The 26,315-nt window shown below is 38.3% G+C and overlaps 1 protein-coding gene across 1 annotated transcript in view; it reads right to left on the bottom strand.

The window, feature by feature from the left end:
- The window catches only part of PIK3C2G (phosphatidylinositol-4-phosphate 3-kinase catalytic subunit type 2 gamma), a 205,328-nt gene that overhangs the window by 122,011 nt on the left and 57,002 nt on the right, over positions 1–26,315 (bottom strand). The window contains exons 11-15 of the mRNA XM_069861952.1: positions 24,600–24,722; positions 21,059–21,190; positions 12,846–12,960; positions 10,610–10,743; positions 4,662–4,850 (exon numbers count right to left, since the gene is read on the bottom strand). Of these exons, the coding sequence (XP_069718053.1) occupies positions 4,662–4,850; positions 10,610–10,743; positions 12,846–12,960; positions 21,059–21,190; positions 24,600–24,722 (693 nt within the window). The remainder of the gene's footprint in view (positions 1–4,661; positions 4,851–10,609; positions 10,744–12,845; positions 12,961–21,058; positions 21,191–24,599; positions 24,723–26,315) is intronic.

Genomic DNA, 26,315 nt, shown 5'->3' with positions numbered 1-26,315 from the left:
AAACGAGGTAGCACCTCCAAAAATTTTCATTTCTTTATCCTTGCAAATGTAAGCTTGAGCTTAATCATGAGGACAGAAATTTCTCAACTAGAAATCAGATTGGCAAAGTCTGTGAAAGATAACAAAAAATCCTTCTATAAATATATAAATAATAAAAGGAGCACTAGGGAGACCATACAGTCCCTATTGGATGCAGAAGGAACAACAGTGAAAGGGGATGAGGAAAAGGCTGAGGTACTTAATGGCTTCTTTGCCTCAGTCTTTAATTGTAAAGAAAGTAGTTCCCTCTGTAGACAAACCCAGGAGCTAGAGGAGCAAAATGAGGCTCCCATGATCCAAGAGGAGGTGGTCAGAGCCTTGCAAGCCTGACTAGACACCCACAAGTCTATGGGGCCGGATGGGATTCATCCAAGGGTATTGAAGGAGCTGGCGGATGTGCTGGCCAAACCCCTTTCCATCATCCTCCAACAGTCCTGGAAGACTGGGGAAGTTCCACTGGACTGGAGGCTGGCTGATGTTGTGCCCATCTACAAGAAGGGTCACAGGGAGGACCCAGGGAACTACAGGCCTGTCAGTCTGACCTCAGTGCCAGGGAAAGTCATGGAACAGGTGATCTTGAGTGCTATCGTGAAGCACATGCAAGAGAACCGGGTGATCAGGCCCAGTCAACACGGGTTCACAAAAGGCAGGTCTTGCCAAACTAACCTGATCGCCTTCTATGACAAAGTGACTCGGCTGCTGGATGAGGGAAAGGCTGTGGATGTATCTTCCTGGACTTCAGTAAAGCCTTTGACACAGTTTCTCCCAGCATTCTGCTTGAGAAACTGTCAGCTTCTGGCCTGGACAGGCGCACACTCTCCTGGGTGGAAAACTGGTTGGATGGCCGGGCCCAGAGAGTGGTGGTAAATGGTGTGAAATCCAGCTGGAGGCCAGTGACAAGTGGGGTTCCCCGGGGCTCAGTGCTGGGTCCAGCCCTGTTCAATGTCTTTATCAATGACCTGGATGAAGGCATCGAGTGCACCCTTAGCAAGTTTGCAGACGACACTAAGCTGGGTGGAAGTGTTGATCTGCTGGAGGGTAGGGAGGCTCTGCAAAGGGATCTGAACAGGCTGGACCGCTGGGCTGAGTCCAATGGCATGAGATTTAACAAGGCCAAGTGCCGGGTCCTGTACTTGGGGCACAACAACCCTGTGCAGTGCTAGAGACTAGGAGAAGTCTGTCTAGAAAGCTGCCTGGAGGAGAGGGACCTGGGGGTGTTGGTTGACAGCCGACTGAACATGAGCCAGCAGTGTGCCCAGGTGGCCAAGAAGGCCAATGGCATCTTGGCTTGTATCAGAAACGGCGTGACCAGCAGGTCCAGGCAGGTTATTCTCTCTCTGTACTCGGCACTGGTGAGACCGCTCCTCGAATCCTGTGTTCAGTTCTGGGCCCCTCACCACAAGAAGGATGTTGAGGCTCTGGAGCGAGTCCAGAGAAGAGCAACGAAGCCGATGAGGGGGCTGGAGAACAGGTCTTATGAGGAACGGCTGAGAGAGCTGGGGCTCTTTAGCCTCGAGAAGAGGAGGCTGAGGGGAGACCTCATTGCTCTCTACAACTACCTGAAAGGAGGTTGTGGAGAGGAGGGTGCTGGCCTCTTCTCCCAAGTGACAGGGGACAGGACAAGTGGAAATGGCCTCAAGCTCCACCAGGGGAGATTTAGGCTGGATATCATAGGAAAAAATTTTTCACAGAAAGTGTCATTGGGAACTGGAAGAGGCTACCCAGGGAGGTGGTTGAGTCACCTTCCCTGGAGGTGTTTAAGGCACGGGTGGAAGAGGTGCTAAGGGGCATGGTTTAGTGTTTGTTAGGAATGGTTGGACTCGATGATCCGGTGGGTCTCTTCCAACCTGGTTATTCTATGATTCTATGATTCTAAATGACACAAGATAGATCTGAACTGTGGATCTCCTTGTTACAGGATTGTACGCACCAGGCCTGGCATGAGTTGAATGGCTCAAAGGAGGTGCCCATCTTCAGACATCCACAGCTTCCCTGGGCAACCTGTGCCAGCGCCCCACCACTCTCATAGTGAAGAAATTCCTCATTATGCCTAGTCTAAATCTGCTCCTCTCCAGTTCATAGCCTTTGCCCCTAGTCCTATCGCTACAAGGCTTTGTAAATGGTCCCTCCCCAGCTTTCTTGTAGTCCCATTTCAGGTACTGGACGGTCACTATCAGATCTCCTCAGAGTCTTCTCTTCTCCAGGCTGAACAACCCAAATTCTCTCAGCCTGTCCTCATATGGGAGGTGCTCTAGCCCTCTGATCATCTTTGCAGCCCTCCTCTGGACACAGGTATTCTTAGGGAATCACATCCAGAGGAAAATAAAAGTCAATATAAGTTTTATATTATTAAATAGCTATATTTTCATAACATGGAGATGAGTGTATACAGACTCTTCTCAAGTAAAGCTTTAGATGAGGTACTTTTTTCTAAAGGTATAACATAGAACTGAGACTGCAAAGCTGATGCAGCTTGTGTGTACCCAGAGAAGCAAGGTTATTATACAAATCTGCTCAACCATTTCATCCACGTGTTCAATGTTTTCAAAGATAGATCACTTAACACAAAATATTCCCCAAGATTTTGGAGGAATGTAACTGCTGACGAAGATTCTGTCCCCTGACATCCGCTGTTACATCATAAGTAAGACTATTTCCAACATCAAGAAAGGCTTCTGACAAACAAGCATCTCCCAGTGTAAGAAGTAAAGGTTGAACATAAGGCATCACAATATAACTTATTCAGAGTGTGGGGAACTGACTTAAAATTTTCTTCGTATCTCCTTCACATAGGTCACAAGTAGTGTTCCCCAGGGCTCAATGTTCAGTCCAGTTCTGTTCAATATCTTTGTCAAGAATCTGGATGAAGAGATTGAGTGTATCCTTAGCAAGTCTGCAGATGAAACTAAACTGGCCATGAGCGTTGGTCTGCTTGAGGGTAGGGAGGCTCTACAGAGGGATCTGAACAGGGTGGATCAATGGGCTGTGACCAACAGCACGACGTTCAACAAAGCCAAATGTTGGGTTCTGCACTTGGGACACAACAACCCCATGCCGCTCTACTGACCTGGGGTCGAGAGGCAAGAGAAATCCCTGGAAGAGAAGGACCCTGGCATGCTGTTGGAATATTGAAAGACTTTCTCATGGAAAATGGCCATGTGAACAATCCGGCCTACGAGTTGATACACTAGAAGTAACAAACCAAGGACGGCTGAGAAGCGGTACCCATGAGAATTAAGGGAGTACAAGAACAAATAACTCCCTGATGTTGCAAAGAGGAACTTTGGGCCTGTGTATACGTGGCGTATGTGTGAAGCTGTTCAGCTAGCAATTATTCTTGCTGAGGATACTAACCAACCAGACAATCAGTGTATTCGCGTGGACAATTGATATTAACCAATGCTAAAGAAAAGATTTACATACCGGTCGCGTGTACTATTGCCTTTTCTATAAAAGCTTCTAATGCTCTGTAATAAATTGAACATTCGTTGATCACATTGATCTCTGCATTTGATTCCATGATGCTCCCGTCAACAGCGTGCTGGTTGGCAGCTGGCTGAATATGAGCCAGCAGTGTGCCTAAGTAGCCAAGAAGGCCAATGCCATCCTGGACTGCATCAGAAATAGTGTGGCAAGTTGGACAAGGGAAGTGATTGTGCTCCTGTAGTCAGCATTGTTGAGGCTGCATCTTGAATACTGTGTTCAGTTTTGGGCCCCTTACTACAAGAAGGACATTAGAGGTGTTAAAGTGTGTCCAGAGAAGGGCAACAAAGCTGGTGAAGGGGCTGGAGAACAAGCCTTATGAGAAGCAGCTATGAGAACTGGGGTTGTTTACCCAAGAGAAAAGGAGGGTGATGCTTTCATTGCCTACAACTACCTGAAAGGAGATTGTAGTGAGATGGGTGTTGGTCTCTTCTCCCAAGTAACTAGTGATAGGATGAGATGAAACGGCCTCAGTTTACACCAGGCACAGTTCAGATTACATATCAGGAAAAATATTGTCACAGAAAGAGTTATCAGGCACTGGAACAGGCTGCCAAGGGAAGTGATTGAGTCATCATCTCTGGGGGTATTTAAAAGACAGGTAGATGAGGCACTTGGAGATATGGTTTAGTAGTGGATGGGTGTAGACAGGCTCTATCGGAAAGGTCTTTTCCAACCAACCAGTTCTGTGATTCTATACTTCTATGAAAGGTGGGCTACAGGTAGGACTGTATGTATTTTCATGGTATCATAACCGGGAAGCATATTTTGGTCCTTCTTAACTCTCATTAGTCACTTCATGTCTGTACAACAGTTTGAAGATACAGTGTTACATAATGCTAAGAATCTGGCTGATCACTTGTTACCAGAAACTTACTGCACCTGCTGTAAAAAAATTGAATACTCTTTTCATTATTCTGAGAAATAGAAAACCTTCTCAGCCACGGAGGCTGGGCTTACACTCAAGGTCCTCACAAGAGTTGCAACCTTTTCTTCACTTTGACACAGGGACAGAACTGAAGCAAGCACAGTCAGTGAACCAAAGCATGATACTGTACTGAACAAATTGAAGTGCTGAATTAATCAGCATGTGATCATTGTATTCATTGTTATTTCCTACTTGGTTAATTTTCCCTTACCTGAAAGTCAGAAGCCCAAGTGCCTCCAGAGGGTTAGAAAATCTCCATTTCCTCAATATAGCATACATTTCTGATACAGTCATTCGATCCCAACTGGGTGTGCTGCCCAGTACCAAAGGAAGGGAGCAATTTTGATTATTGCAGTAGTAACGATAAAACCATAAGATCCTTCTCTGTTGCTCTGAGAGTCTGAAAGAAAAGAGTGGAAACTCAGTTTGAAATTAAAACCACCTGGAGCTTTGTGTAGCAACAAACTTTATCGTACAGAGGGGCCAAGTCATACAGTACATTGCTTTTTGGCTAAGTATGTGTTTTCCTTGGGGTAAGATATAGTTTTTCTGCAGAGCTGCTTTTATAAGAAAAGTGATACTTATACTCTGGATCTGTCAGCCTTGGGTCATATAAAAATGAAGTGTCAAAAGACACACATATATGGTTATTTCACTTCCCAAGCACTTCCATTTTTCTTCTACTCTGTCTTTGTTGTTGGTGTTGTTTGTTTTTACTAGGGTTTTCTGACAGAGACAGAGTAGGTGCAATTATCACTAGATAAATTATTGCTACATCCACTACACATCATCTCTAACTAACTATTGTAACAACTAGACACACAATACTGCTAGCCATAGCTTTTGTTTCTGCTCTTGCTTTGACAGCTTAATTCAGATGTGTCTATTTTCAGTGTACTTGCATTTAAAATAGAGCTTAAACACATCCATTCACATACACAAGACCATGAGTGTGTGCGCACACACACACACAAAGTGCGATTATCCCTAGCACTAGCATGAGTTCGGAAAAGGGGAGGAAAGTTTCCCAGAAACTTCTATGTCTGTTCACAATGCCTAGTACGCCCTTCATTGCTGTACTTAAAAAAAAAGAAGCAATACCAAATTCCTCATGGAGACATTAGATACCTAAATGACATACTGATAAAATGGTCAATCATCACAACATATTTCACCAAAGTGAGAAATGCCTCAGCATAACTTTTTCTATTGATCCTCTGATTTGTCAGCAATTCAGATGTTTTTGCTTCATGCATATTAAATCCTAGGTCTTGAAACCATCGGAAAACAGATAAAGAAATGCCTTACGAGAGACAAGCACAATCTCCTTAATATGATATCAGAGCCTTCAACAGCAAGCTTTGAGAGTGTAAACTGATTTCCAGTTCATGGAAAACATTATTGAAACCAAGACAAGTGTAGGCTTTTTTGGTCACACTTGACCAAACTGGTGATCCATTTGCTTAATAAGATAACATAACTGTGACTTTAAACAGACCTAGATATTTCAAAGCAAGGTGCAAAAAACCTTGTAGAAGGTAGTAAGCAAGTAGCTTGTTTCCAGTCAAGCATTTCATTACCCAGATTGGCAAGAAGGGCTCAAAATGCAAGTGCTTACATTCTTTCCAAGGTCATCTTCCTTTTATTTGCAATGTCTTAGCCAAAAACTATGTTAGCCCTGCACTGTCAAGATTGTGGATATCACAACTGACAGCAATGAGTTCCTTTGGCTCTGTATGCACTGGAGAACTTTTGGTCTTTGCAATTTCGAATTGCCAAGCATTTAGGAATGAAGAGTGGAGGTACAAAGATCAGTATGATTTTTACTGTCACAAGAGTGAATGTTTCTTTCTTTCTTTCAGGAAAATAAGATCACAAATGTATGCAGAAGATGAACTTAACTGTGATACCAATTCTGTCATGACTTTCAGTAACCATTTCAAAGAAAATATCATTTTGGTACTTATTTTAATAAATTACTTCAGAATTCACAGCATGTCTATTGTGACAATAGATGTCTTGGCATTTGTATGAAGAAGGCACACAGAGAAAAACAGATAGAAGTAGGTCTAAGACTTTGTTGTTTGTTTGGTTTTCTTATGCATTTGAATTGTATTCTGCAGGACAGTTCAGCTAAAGGACCTCTTTTATCTGTTGACTTTAAACAGAGATTTCAGCTTTCAGACAGCATCCTCCAAACTAGACAATCTGTTGTTCAGATTAAAGCAGCTAAAGCCTCTGCTGAGCTTACAAGGGGAGATAAGAAATCAATCCCTGTATCAGGTTTTCTAAATAACAGATTTCTCCCTCTGACTTTACTCCAGAGGCAATGCAATTTTTTCTTTCCACGTTTTAAAGATTAGAGATGAAATTAGAGGTTGTGTGAGTTCTTTTTAGGTTTTGATTTCAAGTTTCTTAGTCATAACAAAAGTTTACATATACATGTAATAGAACATTTAAGATACATAGTAGAAGTATTTTGCGTATGCATAACATCTGAAGATTGTTATGCTAATAAGGACATTTTATTGGCCTAAAAGGGATAAGATGCTAATAAACCTACTTTATTGATAAAAATGCAGTTTATGATTTTTTTTAAGCAGACTTGTATCTAAATTTGCTCCATAAAGCAGCTGTATTAAAATATAGAGCCTTCTGCTCAACACAAATAAAATTAAAATATTTTTAAACCTAAACAATTCAGTAATTTTCAATTTAAAAGTTTTCATTAATCTCTTTAATAAATGAAAGCAACAGCTTCTGTGAAAGATTTCTTGGCTGGTCTTAATTATCACTTTTTTTGAGAGGAAATGGCAAAAATTAGTTTAAATGTTTCTGAGCTATTTTTCTTGTTTATATTCAGAGCTAAAGCAGAACAAAACAAAAGGCAAAAAGAGGAAGAAAAAGCAAAGCTAGATTATGCAAATTTTTGCCCCCTGGCAGCTATTCTAACTTGCAAGTTTCTCTCCTGTGGACAGGCTAATGCGTGCAGCATTACCAAATGTTTTTAGACCTATTCCATTATTCACCTGATTGGGCATAGCCTTTCTGATCACAATTCACAGCAACAGCACTCTAGTAACAACTGGTAGGCAAATTCTTACCAGTTAAGTGGCAAAAAAGAAAAGAAAAAGGGAAGCTGAAAGGGAGGAAAAAGTAAGATAGAAGGAATCTAATGAATGAAGGGAAGGAAGATGGGAGGAACAAGACTGTCCTGGCTTCAAACCAGTCTCTGATTCTTACACTGGGAGCCACTGCACACAAGTAGGCTGTATCACTTTTGAAGAGCAGCGCTTATCTGGCTAGTTTTCTGGGATTTCTACTTCAAACACAGTAATCCTAAAAGGAATCAAATGCTCACACCCAAAATGTTTTCATAAGCCAACCAAAGTGGCTAGCAGTAACTAATTAATTCTCTTGGTTCCCTCTCTCTTGTCCAGTTTGGTGATGATGTCAAAGATCACACAGCAGCACACAGTGTAGGGTTGTGAGGAGCACAACAGCCATATGGTAAAGTTAATTTCCCTCAGTCCTATTAATCCCCTCAGTAATCAACATCCAAGAGATGCTGGCCATGGGGACAAGTGATCTGAGCGAGCTACCAGAGAGACAGGGGTCCAAGAGTCAGCTGTTGGGAACACCATATGTCTGGACCAGCTACTGGAGAAATGAAGTACCAACAACTGAATGTGATTGTGAACCTTGGGGGCTCACACGTCTGGATGTCAGCACCTGGGGTGAGCAAGCAGATTTGGGCCCAGGTACAGAGTTGACTGAGCCCAACTACTGGAGCAATTAATATTTTGATAATGTATATAAATACATGTATGTGTGTTTGAATTTGTATTCTGCCAGTGGACTTCGAGCCTTATTAGACAGACAGGAGGAACAGATTCAAGCTGTCTGTACTGTCCATTCTGTGGCAGTGCTACGTGTTTGTGTGTGTTGGTAAGCCATTGTTTTCTGCCAGTGTTGGTTTGTTGGTACTCCTTATTAGGAATATGTGGTTCACCTCTCCAATGGCCAAACCTGGGGACATGGAGCCACTGCAGCTTTGCATTCATAATGCTACTGGATTCAACAGCCTATAAAAAGGACAACCATACAGTTGTTTGGTTTCAACCATTGTTTCTTCTTTTTCTACCACAAGGTTAATACCATTTTCTGTCCATTAAGACATTCTCTCTGCTTTCAGTAGCATGAGCAGAAGGAACCTGACAGCCTGAGAAAGGTTTATTGTGTCTTCTAACCACAAGATATCCATTTATTTCAAAATCGTAGTTGAGCCTTATAAGCCTGAAGGATCATCATACAGACATATTGCCACTGAAAAGCCACATATATTCCTGTCTTACTATTGACATATACACACAAAAAAGAAGGAAGATATTTTCAGGTATCATTGTACTGTTCTTGGATACCAATATGTTGTTATAAATTTTTAAAATAAAATTCTATCATGACTGAGGAAGGTAAGAATTTCTCTTGTACAGATACAACAAAAATTTCAGGCTGACAGATTAATTTTGATCAGAAAATTAATAAAAAAGGAAATCACAAATATGTTCCCCTTTACCTTGACAATTCATTCGGTAGAACAGCTTTGCCCATAAAATAGGATAACGAAAACAATAAATTATGGAAAAAAAAAAACCACAAAACAGAACTACTAATGTCTTTTTTCCAAGAACCTGCTGTTGAACATATTAAAACCTTAACTCCAGCCTGGTGACTTTCAGTGGTTTCTTCCCCTCATTTTCCCACAGAAACCAAAGTTGTTGTATCAAACATGTTATAGGAATGCTAGGTTTTCCTGGTCGTTGTAATACCTATTTATGAACCGGTTATCCATGAATTTGTATATAGCCTTCACAAATCTGGTTATGCTGTCTACCTCCACGGCTTTGTAGATTTTAAATGTTCACCACTGTCTGAGGAAGTATGTTCTTCCATTTCTTGACAGTTGATGTCTGACTTGTTTCTTTGAATGACCCTTATTTGAATATAGTGGGATTTGACGATGCATTCACCTTGTTCACCGCCATCATGACTTTATAAAAATTAATCATAAACACACACACATCCTCTAGGTGTTCTCTTCTCCATATGTCATATGGATATGTCATATCACATTGAGAGCGCTGAACTGGCTTTAAGATATTTAATTATTGTACAAATAATGCACCTTTTGGCCTTTGATGGAGGATTAATTCATACAACTAACCGAGCTTGGTATAATGGCTTTCTGTAAGCACCTGTGTTCCAAATTCCACTCTGATTATATCTAAAATTATTTTATACAGTATATAATCCTAACTGGTACTGTAATATACATATAGTTGAGCATACTAATCTGCTGCAGCTCATACAGTGGATTTTCTTTCACTTTGTCTTTACACACCTCTTGTGGAAGTTAAACTTGCTCTACTTGCTGCCTTGCTTATAACTCAACACAGATTGTTATAATGATTAAATGCCATTTAACTACTATAGCAGAAGCCTGAGTGCATTATTAGTGAAGGAGGCTGATTTTCATAGAATCCAAAGGTTTTCATAGAATCATAGAATCACCAGCTTGGAAAAGTCTTCTTGGATTATCTAGTCCAACCATTCCTATCTGCCCCTAAATCATGTCCCTGAGCACCTTGTCTACATCATTTAAATACCTCCAGGGATGGTGACTCAATCACCAACCTGGGCAGTTTGTTCCAGTGCCTGATGACTCTTTCTGTGAAAAATTTCTTTCTGATATGTTGTCTGAACCTCCCCTGGCACAGCTTGAAGCCATTCCCCCTTACTAATACTTATGCAGACAGTATTCTTCTTGCTAATACTGATGCAGACTTACTGCAATATCTGAAAATCTTATATTTTCAATCAAAAATTAGTTTCTAACTTCAAAGGCACAAAAAGATATAGTAATAAGAGAGGAAAACAAATCATTTTTCTAAACTGGTAAAACACACCGCCACCTCCAGGGGCTTATTCAGGCTTTGCTGTGATCTATTCGCTCACTTAGAGGTGTTAATTCTCAAATTAATCAAGCTAGGCTCCTTCAAAAGAAAATTTTGTTTTAAAAGAATTGGATACATTTAATTGTGATCGATAGAGTTAGTATGGCAAGCCAAGAATCATTAGTGCTACCTGGGTACAACTTACAGCAAGAGAGAATGCGTCTGCGAAAGTCTTGTAATATGCTTCAGGCAGTCTTCACTTGGCTCTTCAAGATCATCACCTATTCTTTCTTCAGGTTTAGGTTTAATGAACTCCAAATTAGTTTCTGGAAAGTCAATCTTTATATTTAAAAAAAAAAAAAGAAAATGGAGAAGTCCTTTTAGCAATATGTATTCTCAGGCACAACTGTCAATAAAAGTTCTCTTGGATTTGTACAGGACACACACAAAATATGAGAGAAAGAAGAGAGGATAATTCTTTGAGAATGTTTCATGGTCTGTAATGTAATGCTTAAATACACTGGTGATAAAAGACCACAAAAATCAGTGGGAGCTTTATCACTGACCTTCCTGGCAGAATTTCATTCACTGTATTTCACTTTCATTAGAACTGCATGAACTCAAAGTAATTTTTTTTCCTTTTTCATCCTTTCCTGTTTTTTTTTATTTAATGAGATAACTATTAAAGGGAAGGTTTCCATTAATATAGATACTTTTTTCCTCTGAAAAAGTAGGGATAATTCTCACGGGTGCTTTGCCAGTGTAAGAGATGGAACTCAGATTCCTGATTTCACTTCTGGATATTGAATTTCATATACATTGTACAGCATCCATCAATTTTTCATTATTTACACTTACATATCAATGTCAGAAATTTAGGATAATTTTTTAAGATACAGAGAAAGAAAACACTTAACCAAGATTATGAAGCTTGAGTTGCTTGATAATTTGAGTACAGACATAGCAGAAAATTCAGATTGGTCTTCAAAATTCAGCTCAATATGCTTCTCCTGTGCTGGTTTATTAAACACACACTGTAATCTCTTCTCTATGTCTATTTTTTTAAAATATGTATTTGAAATGCATCACTCCAAAGCTTAACAAAGTTATTCCCTAAAAAATGGCAAGCGTCTTGGTTGTACCAGAAGAGGTATCTTTACGACATTGTCAGCATGTTCACAAAAGGAGGCTAAGGGCAGACCTTACTGCTCTCTACAACTACCTGAAAGGAGGTTGTAGAGAGGAGGGAGCTGGCCTCTTCTCCCAAGTGACAGGGGACAGGACAAGGGGCAATGGCCTCAAGCTGCACCAGGGGTGGTTCAGACTAGATATCAGAAAGAAATTTTTCTGAGAAAGGGTCATTGGGCTCTGCAACAGGCTGCCCAGGGAGGTGGTTGAGTCACCTTATCTGGAGGTGTTTAAAAGACGGGTAGACAAACTGCTCAGGAACATGGTTTAGTGGCAGATAGGAATGGTTGGACTAGATGATCTAAGAGGTCTTTTCCAACCTGGTGATTCTGTGAAATCATGATACTTTCACATTTATGGCAATAACTGAAAAAAAAGGCAGGAGGGAATGAAAGATCCTCCCATTCTGCTTCTTTCAGAAAAGAGAGATTATATATTAATAGCCATTTACTGTCTCAACTTCCCTTTATTATTAATAGGGGAAGGTATTTTAAGGAGTTGAATTTGAACTCCTCAGACTAGAAAATCTCCATTTGCTAGTCTATTAAAAAGGGGCATTTTTAGGCTAGCCTCATTTATCTGTATTTGCCGCCTTTATATGTCATTTGCTAATAATGATTCAGCTTTATAATACAGAAAACAAATGGCTTTGACCTTGAAGTATCCAGCTGGTAATATAATCTGGAAAGGTGATAGAACTACCATGCAATCCTAATACATTTTCAACAGTTCGAGCACCATTCTGCCCCAAATGATTGGGTGTTCAGCATGTAGTCATCAAGGGAGAGCTATACTAATGCTTATTGACATTTTGCTTGTAGCCACTTCCTTTACAAATCTTTTGTGCTATTCAGTCTAATTACAAGCTGTACGTTACATTTATAATGGCTTGCAATTCAATAGTACTCAGAAAAAAAAAAATCCAGATTTGAAAGGCAGCTCTAAATCAGGCACCAAGTCATTAATTTGTGTCAAAAGTATTTTTGGAATCAAAGTTATAAGAACAAAAGTTACCCACCAAAAATCTTCTCTAGCCCTCAGAAGTGGTATTTGGTATAAAAGTATTATACTTATTCACCACAATGCAGAACTATATGCTTCCATCCAGTAAGATTAACATGCTTTCTTTCTTTGAGCACCTATAATGGAAGTAGGATTTTTAATCTGTCTGGTCTTGAGAAGCTATGGGAACAATGCTTTTTCTTGCAGTTTGTTGGAAAATGACCTTTTTCTTTGCTTTCTAGCTTTCTTACCTGCAACGTTACTGAGGTTGGTGTATCAGTACTGCAGATGGCTGGGGTAATCATTGTTGTTGTAAGTGAACTGTACAATGTCATGCTAAGCAACACTGTTCCATGAATGAGCCGCCTGCAATACACACAAACAGAAAAACTGCATCAGTACATAAGGCAAGGTGAACAGTGTTTATTGAAATTACATCAAAGGATGTGGACCTGGATAGTTTAAAAGACAAGCAAAAGGAGAAAAAACCTTATCTTTCTGTGACTAGCACTACAAATCTGGCCTAGATCAGCAGAAATGGCAGACAAATGGCCTCACTAATTGTAAAAACAACTATGCAGTTGAAGGGATCGGGACATAAATCTTTACCACTGAGTTCTTGTGTGACAGAGGTTGTTCATGTAAGCTAGGTGTAAAATAAGAATAATACCATATTTCTATCTCAAGATCTAATTTTAGAACAAACACGTCAGAGATCATGAAGTGTTAACACACTATATAAAGTGGAGGGAAGTGTGTTTTCATGGCACCTCATGGCAACCTACTGCAACCGTGAAGGATCCTTGCTGATTTTATGTGTAGATGGCAGGGAGGAGGGAGTATGTTATCAGAACCTCAAGCCCCCATCTAGCTGAAAGGAGTTTTAGTGCGATAGTTTGTACCACATCCTGCATCTGGTTTTTAGACAGGCAGACAATTGTGGTCTGAAGTACCAGTCTAAACACATGTACAAGGAAACAAGCATATATCAGAAACAGGCATGCTTGTGGTCTGCAGATAAGAAAACCAGCATGATTTGGCAAGTAAACACAACTGAGTCTAGAGAAATTGAATAATATCAGAATGTTCAGGTGTAAATTCTAATCATATCCAATCCACTTCAATTAAGACCACAGTATCTGAGTAAAGGAAGATACATTACATGGGACTTACCATTTAAATTGTCCACATATTAATCGTTAGTGAAGTCAGAAATTTGATCATATTCAACATCTTTTCTTTTACTGACAAATATTTTTTATTACCATCGTTGCAAGCATTGCTTAGTCAAAACAACTGAGAGAATGAGCTAGATTCTCTTCTGCCCATTGCAATAGAAATAGCCAGCTACACAGTTGAGTTTTGAGTACACAGGTTTTACCCAAAATGAAGGTGTCAGAGGTACAAAAGAACTCAGAGGGACTCTTAGATTGCAGTATGAGAATGCAACATTGTTGTAGGAAAGTACATTTTGATTTGCAAGCTGAAATATGTTGTTGCTAAGTCACCAGAAGAAGAAATAAGAAATTCCCATAAAGACCCATTATTAGTCAACACCCAGTGTAAACATAATTCAGGGCTAATTATTCTCTTTCACTTGTCAAGCTATCCATGTTGTTAGTGCAAACTATTCATTTTATTGCGAGAATGCAGCTCAGGAGGACTAAAGACAAAATAATTTTCTTTTGTAGCTGTAGGTGTATTTGTAGGGGAATGGAGGCAGAGAAAGAAGCTGTGATGTGAACAAGATAGCACAGTGACCATTTAGGTCACTAAATGAATCTGGAAGTGACCAGTGGTGGTTCTAAGTTGTTTTTCTGTTCCGTATACTCAGATGACCTTCAATAAACCTGTCTCATCTCTTCAATCACTCCTTTGTTGACAGGGGTTTACATCATAATTTGAACTACTTGGCACTTTTGTTAGAAGGGAGAATAGTAGCTGAGAACTGAATGAACATGAAGACTAAAATATCCTTTTGAGCTCTCATTACTGCTAATGACTTTCATATTGTGCTTGAAAATTATAGGGGGCTTTAAAAAGGAATCCAAACAGTGATTTTTTTTCCTGGGAAACCTGTATAGACAGATATAAGAAGTAGCATAGACCTCAGAGGCACTGTAGATGTATTTAACTGAGACATTTCCTGAGCTCATTATTTCAACTCATTCACACCCGATACAGATGTGGCTAAAGACCGTCCAGGAAGATAAGGAAGAATCAGCAGGTGGGCTTGAAGTCCTCAGTTAGAAAAATAGCAAGTAAAACATTGTATCCTTGCTGTGCTGAGAAGACTTGACACGATAAAGCAGATGACAGGACTTTGAGTAATATCAAAGACATGAAACTGCTTTGATAATATGGAGATGATATCTCCTAAGAAAAAACAAATTTGTTCTCAAAACGAGACACATATTTGTGCCTAATTTATAGTTTTAAAAATAAGTAAGCAACTTATGTATCCTTCTATCAGTAAGTCACGCTTTGGACTAAGGCTTTTCTGTAAACAATAGGAGACATTTTTTAAAAGATGTAAAGAGGCACCAACAACTGCGAAATGTGGTGTATGTTTTTGAGACACAGCTTTCCCTAGCAATCTTTGGGGCACTGTGTGCACTGCACAGCTAGTGTTCTTCAGGACAGAATCTCCTGTTGGGCACAGAAAAAGAACAATAACAGGGGCCATTTAGGTGAATGAAACAGTGAATAGACGCATCATTATTTTTAGAAAAAGGTAAAGTGTGCAGGGTCTATTCAGAAAAGGAAGGAGATAGCATTATAATCATGATAACCATAACTTTTACTGAATGGACAGATTCCTCTCTGTGCTACCTCCTTCTGCTTATGAGGTCAGGCAGGTCACTCCCTGTTCTGCTTGCCAGTTTTGCCATCTGAAAGGTGAGGGTAGTGATACTGACCTTTGTAAAGACTGTATAATGATCATAGTCATAGACAATGGCTTCCACATAGCAATTTTAGAATAAAGCACATCAGAAGGGTAATAAATAAGTGCTGCTCTGTTACTGCTACTTATTTATTTATATGCTCATGCAAAGCAAGGACAAACGGGAACCCCTGGAACTACACATGTTCCCAGCTCTTGTTTGTCACCAGAGCTAAAATAAACTTCTTGTCTTATTACAGCAGAAGAGGACATTGCTATTTATGGACAGCTCAAGTTACCCTAACTTAAAAAAATCAACCTTGTGTCCTAAAATCACATGGGAGACTTTCCTCGCCACACCCAGCAAGAGGGAATTTTTATTGCATGCTTTCTGATTTGGAAATACCGATTCAAAATAAATTGTGATGTTAGAATCAGTGAAGTTAGAGCAATGGCCATTATGGGGTGCATTACAACTCCCAGATTGCCACAAATGATGGATTTCTGTTTTGTTAATTAGCTCTGGATCACCAAACTATTCAGCTGAAGAGATAAACACATTTTTCTGATGTGGAGGAATGGAAAGTTGGCATGCAGGCTTGCAAACACTTTTTTAACTGCCTCTTGTGTCTAATAAGACAATTTGATACAGATGCACCATTGAGGGCTTTATTGATTTAGGGCCACTATCTAAACTCAGCTACCTGACAGGGATAAGAAAGGTTGATCTGGCGACTCACCTACTGGACAAGCTGGCAGCTATAGTCATTATCACTGCATTCATTCCCAAATGTACATAACATTAGAACCGAGTTACAGTTTAGACTGTATATAACAGGAAAATGAGGACAAACTACAGTGTGTAATAAAAAAAAAAAAGTAATTATCCCCAAACCTGACATTGTAAGCCTCAGTAATTCAGAGTTGGGGTTAAATTTAAAGGAAATCCAAAGCTGCTAAGCTATAAAACCCCCATATCTTATGTCCCAAGCAGTCTTAATTCTGTATTAGAATGATATTGTGAAATAGATACTTCACTATAATTACCAATACTACAGAATTCTAGAAAATTCAAATTAAAGATATATTTTTCAACTGCAAAGTAATGCTAGATGTCCTACAGACATTAATAAGGACATCTTCTATCCCAGTTTCTAGTTTAAATAACTTCCATAAATTTGAAGATGCTGTATACACCAAATATAAAATTACCGGATTATTCTAGATTTTTGAAACAAATTTGCAATTATGTTCCAGATTCTTTCCTAATTTTTGACCCAACACATAAATATAAAAAATAAGTTATGAGTAATAACTCTAAGGTAAACAACTATATTTAGGTAAAGATTGGAGAGCACTTTCAGGAAGTCAGTTTTGTAAAGAGTGGGACTCTACAGAAACACGCAAAATTGATAAGAAGTAATCTCAACACACATTTGATAAAGATTACAGTAGCTGCCCTGTTTATCCATCAGCTAGTCATGTCATCCACCAGCACACTGCAAGGCAAGTGTCAGAATAGCTAAAGCTACTACTAGAATTCAAGAAATAATGTAAATTAAGCAAATATGAGGTGTACTAAATACCTGCTTCCTGACAAGTCTTTACTATCACCAAAATTAAACAGGCCAAATTCTTCAGAATGTTTTTGGGTACTGTGTAGTTTCAACATAGGATAAGAAATGCTAAATAATAAGTAATATGCTATATTTAAACAGTTGGGACTTGCTTCTAATTTTTAATATATTTCTTATACACTCCGCTTAGTCAGTATTTTTTTAGAGAAGAATTGGAATGATCAAATATCAAAAAATAGCTACAGCCCTTTGATCTGGCAAGGGACTTTGACATGGTTTTGCCCAAAAGCATGAGAAACTTTTCACACTTCTTGAAACAGATGGAAGGATTTTTTACACTTTATATGTTAAAATAAGTTCGGTTTTTCTTAATCTTAAGTTCAAACTAAACACAAAGAATTTAAATGATGAAGGACAGAAGTGACCATACAATGACAATAATAATTTTGGAACAGAAAACAGATATCAGATTTACAGAGAAGAGTAAATTCTGTCTTTCAAAATAGCGTTCTTGTTTCCTAGGTCACTCAAAGATCAAGATTCTCAAGTAATAGCTGGGAATAACCCCAAACTGATAACATTTTTATTTCCTTATCTTTTCAATATAAGTCACAACCAGTCTGAACAGAATTTCTGGGTTTTTAATAAACATAGGATATTGTGGGACAGAAATGAGAAACTGTATTTATAAACTGTTTGACATTTATTTTCTTTTTCCAAAGTTTTATTTATTTATTTTCTAACAAACATTGGAATAGCGAAAAAGAGGCCACTCTGCCACTCTCTGTCCTTGTTTTTGCTGACCCTGAGAAGAATGGCTCAATGTCCAAGCGGGACAAGTATTTGAGCAAGGATGCTTGATGACCCAGGCTAATACCTCAAGGCCACTGGCTTCTTCAAAGGCCTTATTTCTGTCCTTTCCCCTATAAGTTTAATCCTAAACATGAGAATGTTAAGACATTTTAGAACTCAAATTCACCTCTGAGAAAAGTTTTCTTTTGAGAAAATGATATTTTCAAAGTTAGAAATGTTTTGTCAAAGATTTCTGGACAGAATTCTCCACTCTTAATATACATTTATAGAGTTTGTTTATTTAAAGACCCCAATACGGTAGTCTTTGCAGTAATACAAGGTATTCTTGCCACATTAGCATGATACTACAGGTATAAATATTTCCTTGGTACATACTTTCAATTTCAGAAGTAATCTACTGAAAATCTCTTGAAGTTTAGTTGCATTCCAGAAGCCAGGTGGGGAAAGTTGGCTTTATTGCACAGTTTATTAATGCTTCACACAAAATTGGTGAGTCAAATGAAAACAAATTATTAACTTTTTTTTTTTTTTCTGAAGCAGAAAATTGCCTCTCAATGTCCTACTGTTTCTTCTGTGATTCTGCCCTTGTACCCAGGACTGGTGAAGCCACATCTTGAATACTGTGTTCAGTTTTGGGGCCCTTACTATAAGAAAGACATTGAGGTCCTGGAGCATGTCTAGAGAAGAGCGATAAAGCTGCTGAAGGGGCTGGAGAACAAGTCTTACAAGGAGCAGCTGAGGGAACTGGGTTTGTTTAGCCTGGAGAAGAGGAGGCTGAGGGGAGATGTTATCACTGTCTACAACTACCTGAAAGGAGGTTGTAGAGAGATGGGTATTGGCCTCTTCTCCCAAGTGCTAGGACAAGAGGGAGTGGCCTTAAGCTGCATCAGGGGAAGTTCAGATTGGACATCAGAAAAAAATTCTTCACAGAAAGGGTTATCAGTCCCTGGCACAGGCTGCCCAGGGAGGTGGTTGAGCCACTATTCCTGGAGGTGCTTAAAAGGTGGGTAGATGAGGTGCTTGGGGATATGATTTAGTAGTGGACAGGTACAGTTGGAGTTGATGATCTCAAAGGTCTTTTCTAGCCTAAGGATTGTATGATTCTATGATTCTCAATTACTTCAGCTAACTGGTAGATTTACCTAGTATGAATTACCTGATAGTTTTAAACCTACTCTTTTCTAAGTGCATAAACCTGAGAGCAAGTTAGACTACCAAAACCTGTTCATCATCCTCCAAAGAAAAGGAAAAGCAGGCTGGGTGAACGTTCAAATATTTTCAAGTTTCACATTTCTGAAGGAATTCCAGGACTATACTTATTTTTAAACTACTCTATCACCTGAAATCATAGTGATTGAATAATTCAGGTGAGCTGTGCTTGGCTAAAAGAACAAAAAGCATTTAGGTTTCTTTGTGCTAGTAATTGCTATGACTGCAAATGGCACAGGTATCAGATTAGGGTGTGCTGAACTTGCTATTCCTAAACTATTCCTCCCCAATAACTTATCTTTTATTTCTTCTTTGAAGCGTCATTTCAGCAATGATCTGTACAATTATACAGCAGATGTAAGGAAAGTAAACCCCTGTCCCCTTCATTGTGCTGATTGCATGTGGCATGAAAGAACTCAGCCATTTTTCTGTAAAATTTTTGAAACTGTCTGGGTGACTTGGAGATCTATCTAATGAAAATCAACATGCACGCTTTGATGCCATATATTAAAAAAAACATATACACCACAGGGAATGAAAAGCTTTCAGATCTTCCAAAAATTGTTCCTTTGGGACTTTAATGCTCAAAAATAAGAAAATCTTTAGGACAACACAAGTTCTCAAGAACAGGATTCTGACCCATCCCATTTACACAAAGTGTGTCTAAGTGTTCTCCAACTAACTTATACCTAAAGCTCTGCTTCTGCATGTACTGAGCACATATGAACTTGCTAGGGAGAAGGACATCTTAACATTTCATCTCAGTTCAGGTACTCAGCTCAGATATTCCCTCTACCTATTTCACCCAAGCATCAGGATGGTAAAAATGCTCGAAATAAACATAATGCATATTTAATTTAAAAACACATGCACAATGGAGAAGTGAGGGATGTACTCCTCTTCAGACTAACCTAATGAAAGAAAAGTCATTGAATAAAATGCCTAAGCAATACTTGAAGTAGAAATTTGTTCCACACTTCTTTTCTTCCTTCAAGCTAAGTGCTCTAATCACTAAGACACAGAAGACTGCTCTCTTTTTCTGAACAGAACCATCTTGAATTTTCTTCTGAAAAGAATGAAAAAGCTTCTAGTCCTGTCCTATTTTCTAGTGCTGTAAGCATCTCAGCTTAAAAGTTCAACGGAACCCAAGGTCTTTAAAACACAGTAAATTCATACATGCAACCAGATTTTGGGAGGTTGTTTTGTTTTAAATGATTGCCACCAAATGCAGAAGTAGATAAATATGCGTTAAGATGAGCAAGGAGTTATAATTTATAAATGGATGCTAATGCAAAAACTTGTCGGACTTGAGGCTTGTCAATCTATTGAGGGCGTGCAGAGCCATGGAGTCTAAATAAAAATTAAATATAATGGCAAAGGCTTGATCTAAATTCAGATGTCTCAGTGCTACTAAAATATATTTAGGGCACTGCAGAAAATTTACCTTAGATATTAGTGCATCACTGCTGAGACACTCAAGGCTACAAGCATCTTTAAACCACTGTTACGTTGTGTGCTGTGTAGAAAGGTTAAAGAGAGGACAAATCTTCTAAAGCCTATGGAGAGGGAAAGATGCTCATTGTGGCCATCAGTAACTGCCTCATTCTGAAGGAGGGTGAGAATGGAACACAGACCCAAAAAAACCCCAATCATTTCAAACAAGATGCTATGCTGACAAGGGTTTTGCAAAGCTAAAGGAATGAGTACAGCAAGGCCTTTCAACAAGCCTAGGGAACTTCACTGAAAGTGTCAAACAGTTACATAAGACAAGTTAAAAAACAATGTATTGGAAAGAATGAAAAGCTTATGGATGTGGCTCTTACAGGTACATCAAGAGCAGTTTACTGTAAGTGACTGTCTCAGTATTGTTACAGCAAGGTCTTGAAATGAGTACTTCTGTCTTTTTATATTTTTTCCAAGTTGAGTGCAATACTATTCAAAAATGGTCTTTTCATAAGCTGCCACACAAAACTGATCTTACTCTTTTGGATACAATGGGGAGCATGTCCAAGCAAGTACTTCTGTATTTTTAGAGGCATTGTTTACTCCAAGTAGTTTTATTGTCAGCATAGTTTCTCTTGGAAGAGCCTTTATTCGTAGAGGAAAGTTGATTCTAAAAGAAAATCAGAAAAGATAAAAATTGAAGTTAAAAAAAAAATTGAGCATTGTTACCATAAGTGATTTCTTTCTACATTTTTCTACATGTCCTAACACAGATATCATGCCATTAATTACAACAGTTGCATTCTGAAGGAAAATGCAACTGACATTCTTTCAATACATTGATGAGTGTTGCCAACCATTAACTTGGGTCATAGTACTTGAGAAGAGTTGTATAAAAACTCATTTGATTCACTGATAACCACTACAAATGACAAAGGCAGGAGAAGCTTAAACTTCCACTTTACCTTATCAATGAAGCAATCTTTCAGTATAAGCATCCACTAAGGGTGAATTGTACACCAATAGTTATTTGCTGTCTTGTGTTGTCAGAGGAGAACACTACTTAAGAAACTAAGAGTTGCTTATGAGTACAGTAGGATACCCACCCTCTTGTTCAGATGTGCTTTTGGTGGTGCGGTACTCTCTAGTCACTATTTAAAGGCAGACTTTGTCATAACAGCAATAAATGATTCATGTTTTTTAAAGAGAAAATTCAGATTTATCAATATTCATTTCAACTTTTTATTAGCTATTAGCAAACTCAGTGTGCAAATTATTTATATAATTTATATGAATTAATTTAAAATCATAACTTAAAAAAATTCTAATAAGATACTTTCATGATGTATGGAAAAAACATGCCTGCAACTACCCAGACATGTGACAGTCTATATTTTCTTTTTCCTGAAGAGAAACTCTATGGTAGACAGTGTATTTCTAGCTTTTTCCATGCATATTCAGAGCAAACTAAATTTCTCAAGTGGAAAATGAAATTAATTACATATTTCTGTAAGAACAAAATCAATACAAGGAGTAAAAGGCTAGAAGAATTATTCCCCATTGACAACGTAAGTATTAAGAAAACAAAAGATCTCCATAAACTTGAGATTAAGAAAACAAACTAGAAGATAAATATAAATAATATTGATTCCATTTAATTTTCTGGACTGGCAGAACAATGCAACTCTCAGCATTTTTAAAATGTGTAGTCATATTTAAGCAGTAAACAAATGTAGAAATTGGTAGTTAAAAAGTATAGCAGCCTGAAAGACTTAGGGATTATGGGTAGTATAAATAAGACGAGGTAATAGTATAAGGTAAAATTAACATAAGATTTTGCTCCTAGTTTCGAATCTGTCAAAATTGTATTGGCTTCAGTAAAGTTTCCTTGAACACACTAAGAAGCCACTGAAAGACAGAAGACTGTTTTCAAATGAAATTCTGAAGAACTCCAAATTAGCAGTGTCAAAATTTCAGGTGATCAGTCTTAAACATTTGGAAATTATTCACATTTGCATACCTCTATCTTTGAATAACAAAGCAAGACAGCAATTTTCCACTCTTTCTAATTACCATAGAGAGAATTGAGAAGCAATTCTCAACTGTCTTCCCACATGTACCTATTTATAGCTTGCAACTCTGTTTTCCCTGTCTCATGCCCTCTTCCTCACTCATAATTAGCTAGAAACAATTATTTGGAAAGTAAACTGTTTTACATGCTATAGTTTATCCTTAGTATATCTTTTTCAGTTAAAGGGTAACAACTCTGCCTATGTTACATAAAACTGTATGAGGAAGAGTTACAGTTAACATTGTGAGTTCAGTAACATTGTACAGTTAGAATTGTTAATGTTGTGAAGAGAAAAAAACAACAAATCAATACATGCATTTTCTGATACAGACATTTGTTAACACTCCTTGTGAACTCGGAGCAAGAAAAAGCTTACAATTTCCCCACTGCAAATCGAAAAGATCGCCAGAGTTTCCCTAGGACACAATGCAAATATATAAAGTACTACCAGATGTACACGCGCAGGAAAAGAACCTGGAAACTTGGACAAGATTCAGACAATCCGAGAGTTAAAGTTCTGGACAAAGAGGAGAAAAATTTCCCTTCCAGTGACATGTGATACAAAGAGAAAGGGAATACCCGTATTACTTTTAAGAACTTTGATTAACGTGTGTCTGAGCTTACCAAACTGGTATTATCCTTTCTGACTGCATGAGGCTGAATCAAATGGATGACTAAGAAGAAGAAAGTGGAAATGGAACAGTGGCCAGAAATAAGACACTCTGTGGGCGAACAGTTTCAGCAGTAGTGGAGAAAAACAGAAAAGCTACTCACTGAGAAGTTGCTACTCACAGATATTAGATAAAATTACACAGCTAGTTTCAAGGGCCAAAGGCCTAGTATCATAAGGGCACTCAACACAGAAGGGCTCTGGGGCAACCCAAACTTTGCTATTGAGAAACTATAAACAAAATAGAGAAGCCTAACAAGATATGGAGAAGAGGGAAACCCCAGTAACCTTTTACCACATGCATTTTTAATGGCAGTGATCAAGAAGGCTACACAAAATCTCCATTAAGATAAATGTGTATCAGATTTGACATAAAAAGGTCATCTTCCATTTGCCCAGCTTAAAACTGTTGTGTGTCTTAGATAAAGGTTAAAAGAAGTTATGAATTACACTCTTTATTTAATTATGATTTAAAAAAACCCAAACTCTTTCAGATTACTTGTAGCCTTTGTTCAATTACAACGTAGTCGAGTTGCTTTCAGATTAAAAATGCAGTAAACACTGATGGAAAAAACAAAAATAAAAAAAATATCAAGGATTGTAAATATAAACATGTCACACTGAGAAAGCTGGAAGAATACAATATTGATGCCAAGTCTTAAAAAATGGCTTACTACTTCTCTCCAACCTTTAGCAAATATGCTTTTTGTCATCCCATTGCCTTAGCTAAATGTTGTTTGAGTGTGTGCTTTGCTCTTCAATGGAGTTATTTTCCTCAAAGCAGACAGGCAGGTGACTGGCAGTTGGTAGCCTTCATGCTAAAATTCTAGTCTCAGAGTCAGTCTTCATTTTGGAACTGGATATCCTTCTTATAAAAACAAACAAAAACAATAAACCCCAAACCCACAACCAAACCTTTTAAGAAGAAGACTCTTAAAGAGATGTTACAATAGGTTCTCAAGTTGGACCCACTCTAATAAGAGGTGAATCGAAAGGGTGGAAGTCCTCAAAAGAGAACAGAAATACAGTCTTTGGCTGTATCCCCTTTTGGTTGCAGTATTCCCCCAGGACATCTCCAGTAAATGAAAGCTATTCTTAGAAGGGTTTAGTTTAGTTTATTGTCAGACCAGACTTAGATTAGTCCTATATCTCTTCCTCTAGCTATCCCACTCCTCTTTCACTCCCATCTCCCTGAGTTTCACTGAATTCTATGGATTTTAATTTGCTCAGAAGAAGATTCATAATAAAGATGTGGGTCTTTTTTTTTTCCCCTGAAATGAATATTCAACATGTAAAATCTGTCAGACAAATATCTATCAAACACAGACCAAAACTTACTTCTCATTCCAGTCCGCCAGGAAAAAGAAGGATCTTGTAACTGGTATATTTTTGCAAATCTTCACTTGACACATGGTCTTCCCAGCATAAGTCAATGAACAAGAAAAGGAAAAAGCTTTGTAGCTAAAAAAGGGAGGAAAAAAAAAAATTAGTTGTAATGTGCCATGTCCAGCACAGTAAATTTAGGGCTAACCATTCAGAAACTCATGAAAATCCTTCCTTACATACAAAAACAATGAAAAAATAAAAATAACAAATCTTATAATAATGTGTGTGTGTGTTTATTTTGGAGTTTTGGGGTTTTTTTTGAATGTTCAGAGTTCAAGATAAGTACTTATGACCCCTAGATTCTGCTCCATATTTTTGCCATTAAGACTAACATTTTGTTTCATTATTGCCATCAAAGGAAGCTTGGACACAAGTTTCAAAGTGTTACAACTTGCTCATCATACAACTGCAATCAACAGTAAATCTATTTAAACTTACTTTTCACAATCTGTAAAAAAATAGGTTAGTACTTAATCTCTTAATCTATACATTCATTACAGCAGAAGCATTACAGCCCTCTGTGTCATCATTCTTCAGATACTTAACCGACTAGCTTCACAGTGTAATTCAAGTCTTGGGCTATCTTTTGGTTTCAGATTCTTCTTAATGAAAACTTTTAAGTCAAGCTAGAGGCAAATAGTTCAAAATCAGCTAATATTCTGAACTGGTCTTGTAACTTCCAGATCTTCCTGCCACTCTCAGCTTTAAACTACATTCTGTACAAGAATAATAAACTTAGGAAACTGTCAAATCTGACCAGCAAATCTGAAGCATCTGCAGACTGACAGAGCCTGGCCTGCCATATTTACAAATATGATGGTTGATCTCTTCCAGACTACTATAACAATTGTTATAATTACTGTAGCAGATATGCTTTTTCTTTTTCTGTATCTCTTTTTAGTAAAAGAAAGAAAAAAATTACAGAAGGATCTGGCTGCTGTAGTACCTACGAGATTGTATTGGGTTTGGCTGAGATGGAGTTAATTTCCCCACAGTAGCACTTACACTCTTGTGCTTTGTACTAGGAGATAGAAAGGTTTTGATAAACACCAGTAGTTTGGCTACTGCTGAGCAGTGCTGCAACAGCATCAAGGCTGCCTCTCCAAAATTCATTTCCCTCACCAATAGGCTAGGGTTGAGCAAGATCTTGTCAGGGGACAGACCCAGGGCAGCTGATCCAAACACAACAAAGGGGTATTCCCTACTATATGATGTCTACGACTACAATATTTGTTTTCTGGAGAAATGGCTATGTATACTGAAGCCCTACTTCCCAGGAGGTGGCTGGACATTGCCTGCTGATGGGAAACGGAGAATAAATCTTTTGTTTTCCTTTGCTTCCATGACTGTCCTTTGTTTTTGCTTTTATTGAACTGCCTTTGTCCTGACCCACAAGTTTTTTCTATTTTATTTTCTCCCCCTCCCCATGCAGCTGAGGAGGGGAGTGATAAAGCAGCTTGGTAGGCACCTGCAGTTAAAGAAAAATTTATCTTTCTACACTAGGAAATGCTTCTGCTGTTCTGTTAATATTCCTCTAAAATCTAAACATTACAAACAATTGGAGGATAGTGCAGGCAATAATAGGTTTTAACATAATCAAATGATTAAGCATTGCCGTTTAAACAGAATACTTCAGTTTGTCTGTAGTCATAAAGGTTGTTCAGAGTG

Source organism: Phaenicophaeus curvirostris, chromosome 1 (genome assembly GCF_032191515.1).
Source record: "Phaenicophaeus curvirostris isolate KB17595 chromosome 1, BPBGC_Pcur_1.0, whole genome shotgun sequence".
Classification (NCBI taxonomy): Eukaryota; Metazoa; Chordata; class Aves; order Cuculiformes; family Cuculidae; genus Phaenicophaeus; species Phaenicophaeus curvirostris.
The sequence above is the reverse complement of the archived record's forward strand: the minus strand, read 5'-3'. Positions and strand labels throughout refer to the sequence as shown.